Genomic DNA, 20383 nt, shown 5'->3' on the forward strand with positions numbered 1-20383 from the left:
GAGGAAAAATAATTTCAATATTGACAATTGTTGGAAAGAATTATATTGTGAATTCAATCAGATTTCAACATATTTATTAATTTTTATTAAATATAAGAAACACTGAGGAAATAAAGAGACAAAATCCCTATTTTTAATGAAATTTATCAACAACAACTCAGTGAAAATTAGCTGCAGTTTTTTGAAATGGTATATGGGGACTACTTTCATTTACTCTAACTTCTTTCTTCAAGCATAATATTTTGCCATGTTTTACTTTATATCCGCTGCTCTTATTTCTCTATGGTACATCTGTAAAGTAAAGGTTTAATGAAAATATGTGCTTAGAGTGCAAATTTCTGTACCCCAGATTTTTTTATTTTGCATCATTTGCAAAAAAGTCTGATTTATATGTATTACTCTCACAAAAGTTAGGACTTAGGTGTCAGTATTTTTTCTGCTTCTCTCATTTTCTCAGTATTGCTTGCTTGCTTTCATTTTTTCCTGATGAATGTCCAAATTATGTGTGTAAATGCTTCTTTGAATGTTTTGAATGATTTTTGATTATTTGATCCCTTGTATTGTTCTATGAAAGGATTAGAATGAGCAATATGGCCTAAATGGAATTCTTTTTATAGTATTTCCTGATTTGACACAGTATAACTGGTTGATCCCCATTTTCTTTATCTTCATTTAGAAATAAAGAAAAACAACAACTTTTTCTGTTTTTGATCACAATTTATGACCATATACTGTACCAAATCTCTCATATTGTACTTGAAGTGACTGTACATTCATTCAATAGACTTGTACATTATTGGCTGGCTATCCATCATGAGAGATACCAGCACACTCAGTCTTAGTAGGGGCCCCGAGTGGCCGAGTGGTCTAAAGCGCTCTCCATCATGGATCACTGCCATCTCACCTCTGTCTGTGTGGGTTCGAGTCTCGGGCTCAGCCAATGTGGATATGTGAGAAAGCTTGCCGGTAGCTTCTCGTATGTCAGTGGTTCTTTCCGGGGTTTTCCCGGGTTCTTCCTCCACCATTAATACTGGCCTCCATGTATAGCCTATCTTGTGCTGAAAAATGGCATTAAACCCTATAACAACAACAACAACAACTCAGTCTTAGTGAATGAAGACAATGCCGCATTGATTTTGGACAAGCTAACTCATCATTGATTTTAACAGTAAATTTCATGAATTCTGTTAGAGTACATTTTACATGAGAAATTGATTTCAATCTACACCTATTATTCTACAAAATGCATGAAAAATGTACTACATAATGGAGATTTTCTCCATAATTGACCTTAAAGAAAGTTTAATTAAGAATAATACCAAAGTCAAACTACTTGAAGCCATTGCCCTCAGAGTCTCCTTAATTTCATCTCTAATGAACACTGTAACAAGATAACCAGGTGGGATTTTGGATTACAACAGAACACCTTTCATGTTGATACAAATACAATGTTTAATGACGAATGACTTGAATGAGAACATAATTTTGATTAATGCATGTGTATAATATCCAAATATTGGATCAATTAACATAATCCATACAAACTAAATAATGAAAATACAAATAAATGACTTTACACAGTACAAGGACAAGGGGAAAATGATTCACAGTGATTTCACAATGAAAGAATGATGTGTTTTACTCAGATAGTAAAGCTGTGGTATTTTACTCAAATAGTAAAAATATATTCACTCAGTTAGTGAAAATGATGAAAACAAAGGGACATGTAAAAAAAATATCTTTACAGTCCCAAAAACACACTGGGTATTACAAACCCCAAAGATTTTTCCACAGCTAGACAACTACATGTATGGAGTTTGACACTCCATCTCCAGCACACTTGGTTACCAGTCACACTGGTCAATCAAGCAATCAGCACCCACCAATCTCAGTCAGCAATGCTGAGTCACCTGCTACTCAACCAGCAACACTGTTTACTCAGCTCTACAGCTGCTATGATTCAGCTTCACAGCTGCTATGGTCAACTTCTGTGAATAGCTCTGCAGCTGGTACCATGTTGACTCCGATCACTCTGGTCACTTCAATAAACTATACAGATGCAACTCTGATCAGCTCTACAGCTGTGACTCCGATCAGCTCTACAACTGTGACTCTGATCAGCTCTACAGCTGAAGACTGCTCATTGACAAGACATTTCATAATGTAATGATTTTGACCTACAGTGAGGTATTTATACACAGACAATGCCGCAATACATCATCTGTGCGCTGGAAGTATTTGGTTCTTCCCATTGAAAGCACTTCGCACATGCAGCATAAGATGAACCAAACTTACTATTTTGAAATCTTTGTACAATATACATAAATCACCCTCGGGTATCGGTGTAGACAAAAAAATTGAAACCCAAGTACATGTATTTAATAAATAAAAGGATTTATACAATTCCGTGACAAACACAATTCAGAGATTCTACTACAAGGATTGTGTTACCCACTGAATTCGCTTTGTCATGTTGATATGTTATATTACAGCATGACATAAAAGTTTTATGTCATGACATTTTATTACATTTATTAGGAAATGTTATCAAATAAAATATCTTCAGTTGGCCAGTGTGAAATGTGGAAAATATGAGACTAAGTGGTGAATGTTCTGAGAAGGGTGTGTGCTTTTTTTGACAATATCAATGACACGTCAGATACCAATGACACATCAAATATCAATGACACATCAGATATCAATGACACATCATGTGAGCAGATATAAAAATTCTAGTTATATTTTCTTTTTTTTTTTTTTTTTGGTTAATGTTTGTATTTACTGCTTGTATTGAAACTTTAATCATCGGTCTTTGCATGTCAGATATGGGAAGTCAGCGGTTTAAGGTAGTACATATGAAGCCTGTTTTGGAAAGAAATTAAGAATGTTATGCCATTAGTCTAATTATGAAAGGTGTGCATTAGCTGTTAGTTTGACTTTACAAAAATATCTGGTTTCTCAGTAGTTGGCTGAGATTTATCATTAATTATTTTTACCCATAACTATCTATGCACTTGAGAAAATGATACAAGTTGTCAGAAAAGTTAAAGACAATATGGAACACTGCAAATTTAAGCTGAAAGCCAGGATGTAAGCACGCTGTAAGAGGACTTGCAAGAAATGATTCACACATCATGCATTCACTTTGAAAGAATAATGGAGACCAGGCAATTCATGCTGCATTTTGCTAAATACTGTTATAAAATTTTTTAAGTATATGAACAGAGTCAATGTGACTCAGTGGTTAACATAGACTCATAACCAAGTATGTTCGAAATCTACCATAGGACTATCTTGGGTTAGCTACTGTGTCCCAGGGCAAGGCACTTTACAATTACCTCAGCAATATAAAAATTTTGTGTTGCTGTGCAGTAAAGCAACAAACCAAACCAAAACAAGCATGTGACCTATAAAACATTCACGTAAGTAAATTTAGAATAATATGCTGACATCGTAGAATCTCATTACTGATATAACAGTTATGGTCATAGATGCCATTATAGTTTTGTGAATTTCATTTTAAAAATATCACCTGAGCTAATTTTGTGACTAACTTTAACTTGTTATACCAAATTTAAGGTATTTGTTTGTAAATAAAAATATAAGAATACTTTTCAAAGTACTAAAAACATTATGAAAAAATAATTTTGATACAGGGTGAGAGATCATATACAAAAGAAACAAAAGACCCAGCATTGAGGACGGCTAAAATATATGTGTTGTTGGCATTTTTATTTCTTGTGCATCAGAGGTAAATTGTGCTAAATTCACACAAACATACATGTACATATTGATGCTCTGATATCACTACCCAGGTGTGTTCATTAAATTGTTTCGAAGTTCTTTGATTTCCATAACACAAAGCTCTTGTGTAGAGAAGGATCATGTTGTTAAAAAAGCACTGACTAGCTTCTGATAACAAAGACTATTTTTTTATGATTTATAATAAGATCTGAGAGTTGTGACATAAAGTATCAAAACTTCATCCAAATTTACACCTATATGATGGACACTGGTACAGTGTGTTCTGCTATAACACGGTAGTTAAGAGCCATAGAACCTGACCATGTTATAGACCGAACCGTGTTATAAGCAACCATGTCAATTTGCTGAAGAAAATGATGCATGTAACCCAAAAGATTTGCAGGGGAGGGAATTGTAGGTAATAAATGCAGGTACAAAACTACATGCTTCATTGGCACAGTTACCATCTTAAATTGATGCATATTAAATGAGAAATACCCCAGTAGTGAAAACAGAGAAGGCATATATAATATTTTACTTTATTTAGAGAACCACAGATTGGTACATATATGTGTATACTGTTTATAAATACATGTCAAACATATAGCATGAATAGAGTATCAACATCATGTACTCACCCATGATTCTCATCGCATACATTGAATCCACAATACAAGTAATTCCATCAAAAATATGCATAGACAGAGATTTAAAATATTCAGTAATTTTGTCACAGGTCATATAGGTCTGAATTCATTGGAGAAACATAGCACAATCACATAACGAATGATGAAGCACATTTACTTTTCAGTACATCCCAAGTCAGTAAAAGTTAGTTTGCATTTTAAGCTGCCGTTGATAGCATTCATAAACTTTTACCCTGCAAAAGGAAACTTTCATGGCACAGTAAACGTGTTCCATTCATGTTTGAAAATGAAAACAATTCATTCTTACAGTTGATCCCAGTATCACATTTTTTATTCAGTGTACTTTAGTATAAAGGGACTTTGTGTATAATGCGTTACATATTTACAGATACGTGAACTTTGTTATGTAAGAGATTGCTATAATTCCATACCAATGACTTTGTATGTAAATTTTCAATTAAACCACTTTGTATAAAATGGTTACATGCATTACTCACACTTTTGCAGCCTATACCTTATCTGCTTTTTTCAAAAAATTTCAGCCTGGAAGACCAGCAATACTTGAGGCGGATTCTCAGGGAATCTTGAAAGTTCCAGGTAAATATATGTGTTTGTTGGTTGGTCAGTTGGCATGAGAATGCCATGTCCCAATAACATCTGTAACAGCTGTAACAAGAAAGGCATCTATAGATGTACACTTGATTCATTTACCTACATTTCCTCACCTGTTTAATATCTACACAACAACTGTTATCTGCAGGGGAGACAATTCTTTTTGCCCTTAATGTCCCATGCTCATTTCCACTATCTTATTGATTATAGCATTACTTCAATAATTCTTGATAAATAACCTAAGAAATGTATTAATTCTTTTCCTTTTTTCACCACAACATTTTTAGAGGCTTTGAGTTGATTTGATTTAACAGTTCTCAAGATATTTTTTCCAACATACACACAGTCATCACCAGTTTAAATATTCAGCCATTGCCATGTTGGTGAGGTAATACATTTGATATTGATACAGTACTAATATTCGTTAGTACTTATACCAATACTGGTACTATCTGTACCATTAATACTTATACCAATACTGGTACTGTTTGTACCATTAGTACTTATACCAATACTGGTACTGTTTGTACCATTAGTACTTATACCAATACTGGTACTGTTTGTACCATTAGTACTTATACCAATACTGGTACTGTTTGTACCATTAGTACTTATACCAATACTGGTACTATTTGTACCATTAGTACTTATACCAATACTGGTACTATTTGTACCATTAGTACTTATACCAATACTGGTACTATCTGTATCATTATCAGAAAACAATAAGCACCAATACTGATTTAACATACAGTCAGAGTAGATTTATTAAAATACAGAGATAATTAGTCAGTTTTTTTTTAGTGGGGCCTGATTTATTGTAATGCTGAGAGAATTAGTCCATTGTTTAATTGGGGCCTGATTTATTGTAATACTGAGAGAATTAGTCCATTGTTTAATTGGGGCCTGATTTATTGTAATACTGAGAGAGTAAGTTCATTGTTTAATTGGGGCCTGATTTATTGTAATACTAAGAGAATAAGTCCATTATTTAATTGGGGCCTGATTTATTGTAATACTTAGAGAATTAGTCCATTGTTTAATTGGGGCCGATTTATTATAATACTGAGATAATAAGTCCATTGTTTAATTGGGGCCTGATTTATTGTAATACTTAGAGAATAAGTCCATTGTTTAATTGGGGCCTGATTTATTGTAATACGGAGAGAATTAGTCCATTGTTTAATTGGGGCCTGATTTATTGTAATACGGAGAGAACTAGTCCATTGTTTTTTTAGGTCTGATTTATTGAGATCCTGAGAATTAGTCCATTGTTTTATTGGATCTGATTTATTGTAGCCCTGAATGAATTAATAAATCATTTATTGCAGCCTGAGTTATCTTAATCCTGAGAATTAATCCATTGTTTTATTCAGGCCTGATTTATTAAAATACTGAGATAATTAGTTCATTGTTTAATGAGGCTTGATTTATTGTAACATTGAGAGAATTAGCCCATTGTTGATTGGGGCCTGATTGTTTTTAATACTGAGAGAACTTGTCAGAGTGCTTTGGCTGATAAGATTATAATGCTGTTTATGTTTAAATGAACCAGCTATAAATACAGTCATTGATTGAATGGTGATTTTTATGCCAATGTTCTGAAATAATAGGATTGACTTTGTATTCCAGTAATGACTGGAATAAGGCAATTTCCAATCTTTAATTAAGTGATCATGAACGTAGATGATTATTTAGATGAGTATCAAAGATTTGTACAAGTATTCAACCAAACTTGAAAGCAGATGATTTGTATGTGTCTGATGTCTTGAATTCACTAGTTACAATGACCTTATGCTGGCAAACTCCTTTGGCCAGCACAAAGTATCCAGAAGATGGCCATGGCACAGCCCAAGTGGAGACCATCACAGTCAGATTGACTACATCATGGTAAAGAAGCGCCTGCAGTCCAGTATAAACATCGTCAAAACTAGAAGCTTTCCCAGACTGGAAATAGGAAGTGACTGTGATCTGGTGATGATGACCTTCAGGCTACATTTAAAGAAGGTCAAGAAAGAGAGCCACACAAGAATAAAGTTTGATCTCGAGAAACTGAAGGATCCTGAAGCAGCAGAAGTCTTCTGGGCAATGATTGGTGGGAAATTTGCACCACTCACCATCCTCGATGCTGACAGTACTAACATGGACACGTTGATCACCACCTTCAATACAGCAACAACCGAAACAGCAAGATCCTTGGTGGACTTCGCCCAGTCAAGAAGCCCTGGGTCACAGCTGAAGTCCTGAACCTGTGTGACAAGAGGAGGGAACTGAAGAAGAAAAAGAATGATACAGAAAGGGCAGAGCAGTATAAGGCATTCAATGGGAAGTTAAGAAAAGCATGAAAAAAGCAAAAGAGAACTGGATGGAAGAACAGTCCAAAGACATTGAGGGAAACTTGAAAAGGAAAAACAGCAGGAAAGCATACCAACTGGTCCAAGTTCTAACAAGCGCAAAACAATGGCTGGTTACCTTCTTACAGGACAAAGCCAGAAACTGCCTCACAGAAGAAAAAGATATTATGGAAAGATGGACAGAGTACTGTGCAGAATTTTCCAACCACCAAGCCACAATAGATCCAGAGGTACTGAATGTCCCTCCAGCAACTAACAACAACAACCACCCTATCCTACATGAAGTAGAAGTCACAGTGAGATTGCTAAAAAAGAGGAAGTCAGCAGGAGTGGACAACATCTCAGCAGAACTGATCCAAGCAAGGGGAGAAACAGTGATTAGCACCCTCACAAACATCTGTAACAAGATCTGGCAAAAGGAGTGTGGCCATCACCATGGACCTATTCACTGACCATCCCCATCCCCAAGAAAGGCAACTTGCAACATTGTTAAAGTCACCGTACAATCAGACTTATAAGCCATCCAGCAATGATGTCATGTTAAGGATACTGCTGAACAGACTAAAGCCACAGGCTGAAAAGACCATTGCCAAGGAGCAGGCATGGTTCAGAGCAGGGCACAGCACAACAGAGCAGATCTTCAACCTAGGATATTGTGTGAGAAGTACCTCCAACACCAGCAAGATCTGTACCACATCTTCATGGATTTCAGGAAGGCATTTGACAGGATAGGGCATGCAGCCCTGTGGGTGATCATGAGATTGTACATCAATGCCAACTTCTTCACAATAATAGAGAACCTCTATGACAAGGCCACCAGTGCAGTATACTTCGACAGCAGCATTGGATACTGGTTCAAAATGACAGTTGTAGTCAGACAAGGCTGTCTGCTCTCTCCCACACTATTCAACATCTTTCTAGAGAGAATCATGGCAGACGTGCTTGAAAAACATGAAGGGACAGTCAGCATCGGAGGCAGAATGATCACCAACTTACACTTGCCGATGACATTGATGGACTAGCAGGAAATGAGCAAGAATTAGCTAGCTTAGTAGAGAGCCTCGACAAAACCTCGACAGCCTACGGCATGGAAATCAGTGCAGAGAAGACCAAAATAATGACCAACAACACCAAGCTCATCAGCACTGACATCAGGGTCCAGGGTACAAAGCTAGAAAGAGTCCACATTTTAAAGTATTTGGGGGCAACTGTAACAGATGAAGGATTGAAGCCTGAAGTACTCTCCAGGATTGCACAGACAAGAGCAGTGCTGACAAAACTGGAACAACAAGAACATCGCACTCAGTTCAAAGGTCAGACTGATGCACTCACTGATGATCTCCATATTTTTCTACGCCTGCAAATCAGGGACCATAACAGCTAACTTAGAGAAAAGAAAACAGGCCACAGAGATGAGATGTTTCTGAAAGATCCTCTGCATCACATACAAAGACCATGTCACCAATGAAGAAATACGGCAAAGGATAAGAAAAGCCATTGGGCCTCACAATGACCTCCTGATCACAGTGAAAAAATGTGAACTGCAGTGGTATGGTCATGTCTCACGATCATCAGGACTTGCCAAGACAGTCCTGCAAGGCACTGTACAAGGAAGTAGAAATAGAAAAAGAGGCAGGCAAAGAAAGAGGTGAGAAGAGTGGGCAGGTTTGACATTAAGCCACTCGCTGAGAAAGACGGAAAATTGAGAGCAATGGAGGAAGCTGGTTGTTTGGTCTTGTTCTGTGCCCCAATGTTCTACCAAACTACGGGACTGATGATGATGATGATGATGATGATGCATGTCTGGAGTGGGTGTATAAAATGTTTACTTCAGTTCAGAATACTTTAGTTTGTCCATTTTCAACTAGATACGCTTAAAATCACATTTTGGATAATCATAATTGATTATTATCATATTTTAGAAGACAAAATAAATTCTGAATGTAGTCTAGTCCTGTTAATCAAACATCATTTCTCTGGCTTCTCTAAAAGCAGTTATTCTCATTGAGGCTATAATCATGTAAATTTACTTAAATTGCTGTTTTATTTAGCTAAAATTAAGGGGAAATGAAATAGAAAAATTACTGGGGATTGTGGGTTTTTTTAAAATTATTAGCCAAGATGCTATATAGAACTCAGTTTTGTCATATATCATAAGGATGAAATTAATCCTATATTCAGTGTGGCCTTCCAGTACAAACCATCTGTATAAATTATTTGCACAGTAAAAACAAAAGTAACTAAGAGTGCTCCATTCACTCTTGACTTCAGATAAGTGTCCCTTTCCACGACAGTACTAGTGTTTATTCGGCTTGATGGGGCAGTGGTCTAAAGTGGCCCAGGGTGGGTGGCCTACATCTACTGATCACTTTCATCATGCCTCTGTCTGCTTGTGCTTGAGTCTCAGGCTCAGCAATGTGGATGTGTGAGAAAGCTTGCCAGTCGTTTCCTGTGGGTCAGTGATTCTTCCTGGGTTTTCCCAGGCTCTTTCTCCGCCAGTTATTCAAGCTGCAATGTATAGCCTATCTTGTGCTGATGAATGGTGTTAAGCCCAAACAACAAAAACAACTTGGCTTGATCCCATCACTGCATGTCTTCATTAGAACATTACAATTCACCAACAAACTTTGACAAGTACCATATATATGAAAATATAAGTATATGAATCAGCCAGATCAATTCCCTATGATGAGTTACGGTAGTAACAAAACCAGTCAGGGACAGGGATGACTTGATCCTCCTTGCAGATGGGAGGGCACGCCTCCACATCTTTTCAATCATCACTTTCAAATAATTAACATTGAATCAGTGAAGGCGATCCTCTGTGGGATACCAGTCTGACAGATCCCAAAACCACAGTTAGCCCGATGAATCTCTACAGAAGTGCATCAGCACTTCGATCCAACTCCTCCATAGCAGCAGTGATAAGAAGAAAACTAAAAAAAAAATAGAAAAACTGGACATTCCAGTTCAGAACGATAACAAACCAAGCGCTTGCTGTTACTTAAGTGTCTAGACACTTTAACACATCTGAAAACAATAAAAACAGTATTCTTTGACAATAGAAATCTTATAATAGACAATAGAAATCTTATAATCTGATACAAAGCTCACGAGTAGCAATATGAAATTAAAAATCATTTTTATTGGATTTACCAGTTATATACTCTACAGCTGGTAGGGATCAACATCTCTGTATCAATGCGAGTCCAGGCATTTTCAAGTAAAGCCTAACTGCTAACTGCACAGACTCAGATCTGCAGTCACATAATGTGCTGGCAGTTTGTTAGGAGTAATCAGTAGAACAAACACCTTTGACCCTGATATGCTAGTGTATTTTGTGATGGCAGATTAGGGTGTACATTGTTTGCAGTTGGATTGGGCTTGTAAGCAAGTATATATGGTAAACCGATTGTTGCGCCGTGACAATGGAGAGTATGTACAGGGCTGTCGGGGATATTTTATTAAGACAGGATCAGACATGGTTGATTTCAGAGAGAATGGAGACAGTTTAATGGACTGATCATACTGAGTAATTGCAAGTAAAGACTGTGTTCACAGAAGTGTTTTTGGATGAAAGAAAGAAAAACATACATGGATGGCTTGGTTCTACATGTATTTAGAAGAATTTTTCTTTTCTTATCCACTCTGAGTTCATTTGCTTTGACAGATATTTGTGAAATGGATGAAAGGATATGTGTTTTGCTTTGATTATTTAATTGCTCAGTTTCTATAAAGTCAGGGCTGTGCTGATGTGCTGTTAAACCTATAACATGTCCATCCATCCATGCTTTCATCTCTCTGTCTGTTTGTCTGTCTGTCTGTCTGTCTCCCCCTCTCTCTCTCTCTTTCTGTATTCATCTAAGACAAAATTTCACGAGTCAGTGCTATCCACAAAATACTACATCCCAGCAAAACAAATTGATTCCTTAGTATCTTTTTTTGTATCATCACATGATGGATAAATTATATCTACATTTGTTGAGTATATATAATGGAAATATTTCCTTATATCTACTAAAAGAAAAATTTATTTTACGGCAAATACCTTTGATTGCTTGGATGTGTTTCTCCATTATGTGTCATTGTAATTAACGTCATTACCACATTGATAAAAAGAAGTTCAGAAATTTTTACAATACTTTTATGGCAGTGACTTTTTAGAAATTTATATAATGCTTCAGATGTTTCTTTTGTCAAATTAATGCATGTGTTTATGTGAAAATGAAGAGATTTTATTTTTGGAACACATTTCCTGTGCAGATGGATACAGTGAACATTGCAAACAACATTGCTGATGTTGGAGTAATATAGCATTGTGACAGAATTCTCTGATAGGATTCAGAATTTAACATCATTTAACAACAGATTTACCATAGGTTACTGTTTTTGTTTATTTCTGATTCAGACATGAAATTTTGTGTGTTGGCAGATGTGAGGTCTATTTCAGTAACAGACACTTTTGTAATCAATACTAATCAATGCATGATTTCTACACTGTTTTCAATACATGATAATGATTGTGCTGACCATCAAAATTACTACTTAAACAATTTTATTGCTCAATGTAATCAAAACTTTTTCTCAAAAACGTTTTCCATTTGTCACTGAGTGTAACAGGTATAATGTATGGGTTACACAGAATATTGAATAGCAGCGGGTCATGTAAGTTCAGTCTTGGACAATTTGCATGATTCATGTTCAAAGCTAATTATAAAAAATGGTTAATGCTTAGAGCCTGCTTGTTCTTTGTTTCTTGATGGCACCTTTTCATTGATTAAAAAAATCTATACTAGAGGGTCAACAGAGTTGACACATTTCAAGATGTATTCATTCTGACGGGGAGAGCAAGAGAAAGGATGGGAGAGCAAGAGAGTAGGAAAAGAAGAAGAAAATATAAAATAGGCCTAATATGGTAATACACGTTTGATGAATATACAGAGCCTATATCTAAATGGAAAAGGAAACTAGTTTAAACAGTGATATTGCCAATGTATCGATAAAAGTGATATCATCACTGTGGGGATCAAATTTTTCTCCAACTGATATTTTTCAATATTGCATTATGAAGTATATAATAAAATTAGTTTATGACAAGCCATTACAAATCTACCAAAATTATACAACAGCTATATCGGTCAGATGTTTCTTATGAGACAGATTTGCACTGGATTAGTGAGATTTTAATGTATTTTTATTTTCAGGTTCAGATTGGTGTGCATTTAGACTTGGACATCCAGGAAATGTTAACAAGGTATCTTCCAGTGACTTTCTGGCATCTGCAGAGAAAATTTTCCTGGTTTCTGTAATTTTGCACATTGGTTTTTACATTCATATAGAAGGAATAAGATTAGAAAATTCAAATCTAATTATTTCTACTCCTTTTTCTTTCAGGATTCTCTTTTTTTTTCAGTTTCTAAATTCACACATTTATTTGCCTTAATTAATAGTACAAGGGAAGAAACAACAAAGAGTGCAAACCTGAATAATAGTATTTGAATATTTGTATGAGGATTAAGGAGAAATTATTCTTCATGATTAGAAATGAAATTTTCTTAATATAAAAAATAAATTGTTGCCATTTGTTTTTCATTAAAAATTTCAGGGAAATCAACTAAAGCTCTTGCATCCACAACAAAAGTTTTTACCTTTCATGTTCTGTCTCACTTTGATTGGTTCTTCTGTTTACTGATTTAGAGTTATGTTGTTATAGTGTTTTAAATATATCATGTTAAATAATGGAGTCTGTTATCTGTTAAAATGCTTGACTAAACTTTCTGAAATCTTCATATTTAACACTTATTTCCAAGTGTTTTTAAAAAATTAGAGACAAATTCTGAAGAGGGAAAGAGAAAGAAAAATAAGAGTTAAGTAAAAGTTATTTCCCTTTTATTACTCCATGCATAAGAGTTGCTTCCCTTGTATGATTGAGTTAATTCTTTAATTCTAAACCTTTGCAAAATATGAAATTGCAGAGTGCACCTTAAAACAAATATGAGAATTTGTGCAATATTTGTTTCTTATTTTCATGTGCTCATATATGATGTTCTCAACAATATGGTACATTAACATTTACGTTATTCATGAAAATAAGTTACTTATGCTTATTGTGCTCTTGCTTTTACACGGTGCCTCGTGGCAGTATTTTGTGTGCAGTGACCTTTAATTATGGGGGAAATTTGAAGTCATTGAACACAGGAGTAAAATCAACTTAAATTTAAAACTGTTGCAATAAGTGAAAGAAAAATATAGTGAAAATATTTATTTCCATTCATTTGTAATGAAATTAAGAAATACATGATGAAAAAGGAGATTTGCTTTCTTCGATATTTTAGTGTAGAAGAATAAGCAAACATTTTACTCTTTGACCTTTATCAATCAGGTCTGTTCCACCCCCGTTCAAACTGCAAAGTTTATTAGTGACATCTCAGAAATAAATGTGCCAAGTTTTATGTTCCTGTCTTTCAGCATAATATTGGTTGAAATGATGAGAAAATGCACTGTGCATTTTTTAAAATTTCACTTTTCATCGTGGTGGTGGTGGTGTGCTGGACTTATGTGAGACTTTGCTACTAATGAACATTGTCCTGGGATGATAATTAAGCAAAAGGAATGATTTGATACTTGCAACCTAAAAAACATAATTAAATCATACAATAATAATACCCTTGTGGTCTTTATTGTGGTGCTCTACAGTTATGTACTTCTGAGAAAGTGACAGGTGTAAGGTGAAGTTCATTCTATTTGCAACATGCATAATTGAGAAAACCAAAAATAGCTGCTCCCATATGCTCCCAAATTCAGTGTGAATTAGTCTAGAAGTACACTTTATTGAGCAGTTATTAAAATAGAGAAAATGAATGTTGCCAGACTAGACAATACCAGCTTCTGAAAGTGCAATAATGAACTAAAAAATGTAATAAAAAAAATGATAAAGCAGAGCTAGCAGTGTTTTGATAGTTGCACATCTGAATTAAGACCAGGCTGTATACTCAATAACCCAAATTACACCAATTCAGTTATACACCAAAATAAAGGGGATTAAAAGTACTTATAACAATACCTAAGATATGCAAGGTCTTTTTGAACTGGCCAGGATAATCAGTGAGAAAATCCTGGAAAATTCTTTCTCTTTATAAATCTAACCCTATGCAAAATATGAAACTGTAAAGCACTAACTGCAAAATTCACATGAACTATTGTAACCTTTGATGTTCTGTCTGACTTGGGATTTGTCAACTGTTTACTAGCATAGTGTTATGTTATAATACAGTTGTAAATAGATTAAGTATTGAAGATTGTTATCTATTAAAATGCTTAACTGACTTTTCTGAAATCTTCATATTTTATACTTATTTTCAAGAATGATTTTATAAAACAGGAGACATATTGTCTGAAAAGGTAAGTAAGAATTATTTCACTTACACCTATCTGAGTCAGAGTTGTTTCCCTTTATTTCTGATAAATTTTTTAAAATATAATATTTTTATTCTGCCTAGATTGAGATAGATACCAACCACTTCAGGGGCAACTTTCCAGATTCATGCTGGATAGAAGGTGAGATATACAACAAGTTGTACATGAAACTAAATGTATTTATTCCATCATTTACCATAATGTTGTCACTTTTGTGTTGATTTTCATGGCATCACGGTACCAATTGTTTTTCCATATGCCTCAATGCTAATGTTTTGTGAAATAAATATACTTTCTATCCTACCTCAGCATGCATGTCGCACACTGTCATAGAGAACAATGCTAGATTGTCAATTTGACAAGGAAAAAAAACCAGATACTCCATTGCATTTAAGAGAGATAACTCTGCTGGAATTAGATGGGTAAGAGTTATCTAGTCACAACAGACACAGTTTCAGCCATGTGTACCACATTTTAAAAAAATCATAAAAAATACAAAATATGATCTAGATATGAATTTACATAATCTCACATGTTGCCAAGAGGCACAACTTTTTTTAAAGCCTAACAGAAAGTACAGCTCTTATATAATGCACCAATCACAGCTAGTGTTGTTCTTTATTTCTGAATACAATCAATGTTCCCTGCACCTTAAGCTCCACCCACCTGGACTTGTGCAATTGGTACCGTTATACCTCATGTACTTGTCATTGGTTAAATTTTTATTGGTTACAGGAAGATTACACCTAGAAGTCAAGTAGTGGACAGGTGAATCATTCTGCATGCATGTGCATGTGTGTGTGTATGCATGCATGTGTGTGAGTGTATGTTTATTAAGATGTACATCACATAAAATATTGAGCACAAGTGTTTTCTGGGGGAAAATAAAAATAAAAATCTTGACAGTTGTTTGATCATTATGCAAACTTTTAAAACAAGTTTTGCAAATGGTGCTAATTATTGCACCACATCCCAACTGATGTTATTTTCAGTAACCAAAAAACCCATTTACACAAAGTGGATTTTTGATTTAAAATGTTTCAAGACTTTATTTAACAGCAGAGAAACAAGTTACTCATATATGATTGCATGGTACACTTTGCATTCACTTATTTTCCTGGTTAATAATATAAAAATGTTTAGGTTGTGGCAAACAACAATTGTTTTGTTGTACTTTTGCATATATATTTTTGATGGGGGTTGGGACATATACTTGTGACCCTGAGGCCCCATATGTAAACTATATGCAACTGACCATTGATCCTGGATCAATTTGTACCCTGAGGGAATTGACCATTGATCCTGGATCAGTTTGTTCCCTGAGGGAATTGACCCTAGAGTCACAGATTTGTCAAGTAGGTAAGATAAAGAGGGGAAGGCCAGGGATACATGTTTTTCTTGTTTTTTGTTTCTTTTGTCCATGACAAATGATGAGGTGTTTGAGTCTTAGTGGCTTTAAATTTTTATATCATTTTGTAAAAATTAGACATGTTGACACATCAGACCCAGAGAAATTTGTATATCATTTTGTAAAAATGAGACATGTTGACACATCAGACCAAGAGAAATTTGTATATCATTTTGTAAAAATGAGACATGTTGACACATCAGACCCAGAGAAATTTGTGTATCATTTTGTAAAAATGAGACATGTTGACACATCAGACCCAGATAAATTTGTATATCATTTTGTAAAAATGAGACATGTTGACACATCAGACCCAGAGAAAATTTGTATATCATTTTGTAAAAATGAGACATGTTGACACATCAGACCCAGAGAAATTTGTATATCATTTTGTAAAAATGAGACATGTTGACCCATCAGACCCAGAGAAATTTGTATATCATTTTGTAAAAATGAGACATGTTGACACATTAGACCCAGAGAAATTTGTATATCATTTTGTAAAAATGGGACATGTTGACACATCAGACCCAGATAAATTTGTATATCATTTTGTAAAAATGAGACATGTTGACACATCAGACCCAGATAAATTTGTAAATCATTTTGTAAAAATGAGACATGTTGACACATCAGACCCAGAGAAATTTGTATATCATTTTGTAAAAATGGGACATGTTGACACATCAGACCCAGAGAAATTTGTATATCATTTTGTAAAAATGGGACATGTTGACCCATCAGACCCAGAGAAATTTGTATATCATTTTGTAAAAATGAGACATGTTGACACATCAGACCCAGAGAAATTTGTATATCATTTTGTAAAAATGAGACATGTTGACACATCAGACCCAGAGAAATTTGTATATCGTTTTGTAAAAATGAGACATGTTAACACATCAGACCCTGAGAAATTTGTATATCGTTTTGTAAAAATGAGACATGTTGACACATCAGACCCAAATAAATTTGTATATCATTTTGTAAAAATGAGACATGTTGACACATCAGACCCAGAGAAATTTGTATATCATTTTGTAAAAATGAGACATGTTGACACATCAGACCCAGAGAAATTTGTATATCATTTTGTAAAAATGAGACATGTTGACACATCAGACCCAGATAAATTTGTATATCATTTTGTAAAAATGACACATGTTGACACATCAGACCCAGAGAAATTTGTAAATCATTTTGTAAAAATGAGACATGTTGACACATCAGACCCAGATAAATTTGTATATCGTTTTGTAAAAATGAGACATATTGACACATCAGACCCAGAGAAATTTATTCTTATTGAAATGTATTTATGTATCTTTAATCTTTTCTTGATATAATCTAGTACAGAATTTCAACAGACATATTTTAAGATTTTTTACTTTTTGCTATTTGTTCAGTGTTAATCCAGAGAATATTGTGTGACTGATATATCAGATTCCTTAAGTGATATGAATCAGGTTGTTTAAAATTGAAAATGTAGTGCAGCCATGCTTTAGCAGCCATATTTTGGGTGGAAAAATCATGGCAGTTTCTCAGTGTTTTAAATAAAGCTGCAGTATTATTTATTGCTGTAGCAATACCGACAATTTATAGTGAGGATTTTGTTTGATGCTTGACAGTATACATAGTAGTATTGATTGGATCACTTGGACATGACAGTGTACACCATAATCTGCTTTATTGGTAGAGGTGTAAATTCAGGCTTAAGGAGCAATTTTGCTTGAGGCAATATGATGCATGTCATGTGTTGTTGTTGTTGTTGTTGTTGTAGGGTTTAATGCCATTTTTCAGCACACGATAGGCTATACATGGCGGCCAGTATTAATGGTGGAGGAAGAACCCGGGAAAAGCCCGGAAAGATCCACCGACCCTCAGGAAGCTGTTGGCAAGCTTTTTCACATACCCATATTGGCCAAGCCTGAGACTTGAACCCATGCAGACATAGATGAGATGGCAGTGATCAGGAAAGGCAAGCACTTTTGACCACTTGGCCACCCAGGGCTCCTAACTGACCCAATACCTGTATTTGAAAAGATACTACAGAATGTCACTGGAGATATCATGTGTAGATTTGCTATTCTGTGTATGTTTTGTTTGATAAGATGTTTTAAATTATTTAATTTTACAGTTGTGAAGTCAAATATAAGAAAAATAATATGATTTACATTCATAGCTATATATGTCCAACAGGATCATTTTACAATCATTCTGTCAGACTTGTCCAGCAGATACACAGACTAAAGGAGACCTGATTTGCGCATGTAACAAATATTAGTTTATTTTCTACCCTCATTTACAGCAAAAGTTTGTTTTGGGGTCTCTTCATGAAAAATGAAAAATTGTTTTAATTGTTTCTGTTCTTTTATGTTCCAGGCTGTAATATACCCGAGTCAGAGGAGGAAGAAGTGCTTCAGATTCATGGTTCGTCTCCCTGGAAAATGTTACTTCCAACAAAGAAATTATCAGCCCATCACAGGCACTTTTATGAGGGTACAGAGTTAAATGATTGTGGAGTTATCTCCCATGTCAGACTCTCTATGGCTCCAGATGGTGGCATAAGCCGCATGAGGTTATTTGGAAATAAAGTCAAGAAAAATGTATCTAAGTTCTAATTAAATGAACAAATGTTATATATTTTAAAATTAGTTTTGAGTTAATCATTCAAGAAAGGCTGTCAGTCATATTTTAGAAGCTACTCTATAATACAGCCCAGCAATTCAAACAAAAATACATATGATTTGTTAAAATGGATAAAATGCATAAAAGAAAACAAATACAGCAGAGGTTAATGCAAATTATGGCCTTGTGTTGTTTTTGAAAACATGAAAGGTATAATTCTATATTAAATGCAATTTAGTACTTTTTAATTTGTTACTTTCATGAATGGTTGCTTTTGGTGTGTTGGTGAATGGTTAATAAATTGGCCAAGTCTTTTGAATAATACGCAATCTTTTTGATATTTTTTGTTCACTGTATCCAGATTAGAGTCATTTGATATTGTAATAATGCAATAAAAAAAATCTCCACACTTTCTACTATATGTTCTAACTCCACCCATTCCTACTCACCCCATACCTCCATCACAGTTTGGTTAGAAAATACTTGAAATGTCATTGTAGTTGCATTTGTTTGTATATTTGACTTTTGACACCCACTCAAGATCCCCAGGGCAGTGGTGAAGGATTATATGTGTTTCACAGAGGGTTATCTTGGGGCCAACATAACTTCAAAATTTCATTAAATTCCACTTTTTGAGTTCAGAAAAGATGTGGAAACAAGCTTGTGGATAGACAGATGGACAGATAGACGGTATCTCAATATCGCTGATGCTTTTGAAGAAAAGAATGTGGTTAATACACTCCAAGTTTCCTGAGGGCATTCCTTTATAGTGCAGACATTCTTGAAAATGCATCATAAAAGTACTTTTTGCCAGTTCTAATGTCTGTCTTGCCACATCCATAAATTAATTTGGAAATGCTGTGCTTCAGAGACCAGTTTATATATTTATGATGACACACCATTTATAAAACTTTTTGTAATAAGTGTCAGACTTCATACATGTGGAGTATTTGATCACCCATTTACTTTATATTTGTTATTGGGTTATTTATTTGTCAACTCTTCAATGTGAATGAGACTTGTATTGCAGAAAGTGAGAAATTTGAGAAAATTACTGGTCAAGACAGGTGGTTGGGGCCTATAGTGGTCTATGATGCTTGCCTTTACAGACCACTCAGACATCTCACCTTTGCATGAGTTTACTTACTAAAGTTTGGTTTCTTCAATAATTTCTTGCAAGGAAACTTGAAAAGGTGTATGTTTCAAACAAGTGGTTGCTTAATACAGGTGGCCTTTAAAACAGTCCTGACTGTGTATGTTTTGAGGTGTACACTGCCGTTCACATTAAATTATTAGTGCCAATCTTTGAGATGCAGGATCCCAATAGTAATTTACCTTTTTCTGTTTGTGTGTCTGTCCATCCATTAACATATGCTGTAACCATCATAGCTCTGCAGTCTTTACAAGTATACACCATGTGGTCAGTGAATTGCCATTACATATATATGTGCCTTTTAAATGGTATGTCTTTTTAAGTCCAAGTTGTACACTGTTATTGCCCTTTACAGCAGAGTCTTATGAATATTCTGATGCAGTTTAGTACGAACATTGTCTCTGAGATTTGCATGTGATTT

The 20383-nt window shown here is 34.8% G+C and overlaps 1 protein-coding gene across 3 annotated transcripts in view; it reads left to right on the forward strand.

Moving 5' to 3' along the window:
* Window positions 1-19219, forward strand: part of LOC149795574 (allantoicase-like) — a 66210-nt gene extending 46991 nt beyond the window's left edge. For all 3 annotated transcript variants that reach the window (XM_089965410.1, XM_089965411.1, XM_089965412.1), the window contains exons 10-13: window positions 4934-4988; window positions 12562-12611; window positions 14857-14914; window positions 18564-19219. In XM_089965410.1, the coding sequence (XP_089821536.1) occupies window positions 4934-4988; window positions 12562-12611; window positions 14857-14914; window positions 18564-18802 (402 nt within the window). In that variant the 3' untranslated portion in view covers window positions 18803-19219. The remainder of the gene's footprint in view (window positions 1-4933; window positions 4989-12561; window positions 12612-14856; window positions 14915-18563) is intronic.
* Window positions 19220-20383: the final 1164 nt, after the last annotated feature.

Source organism: Sinohyriopsis cumingii, chromosome 7, assembly GCF_028554795.1.
Source record: "Sinohyriopsis cumingii isolate HCF-2022 chromosome 7, ASM2855479v2, whole genome shotgun sequence".
Taxonomy (NCBI): Eukaryota; Metazoa; Mollusca; class Bivalvia; order Unionida; family Unionidae; genus Sinohyriopsis; species Sinohyriopsis cumingii.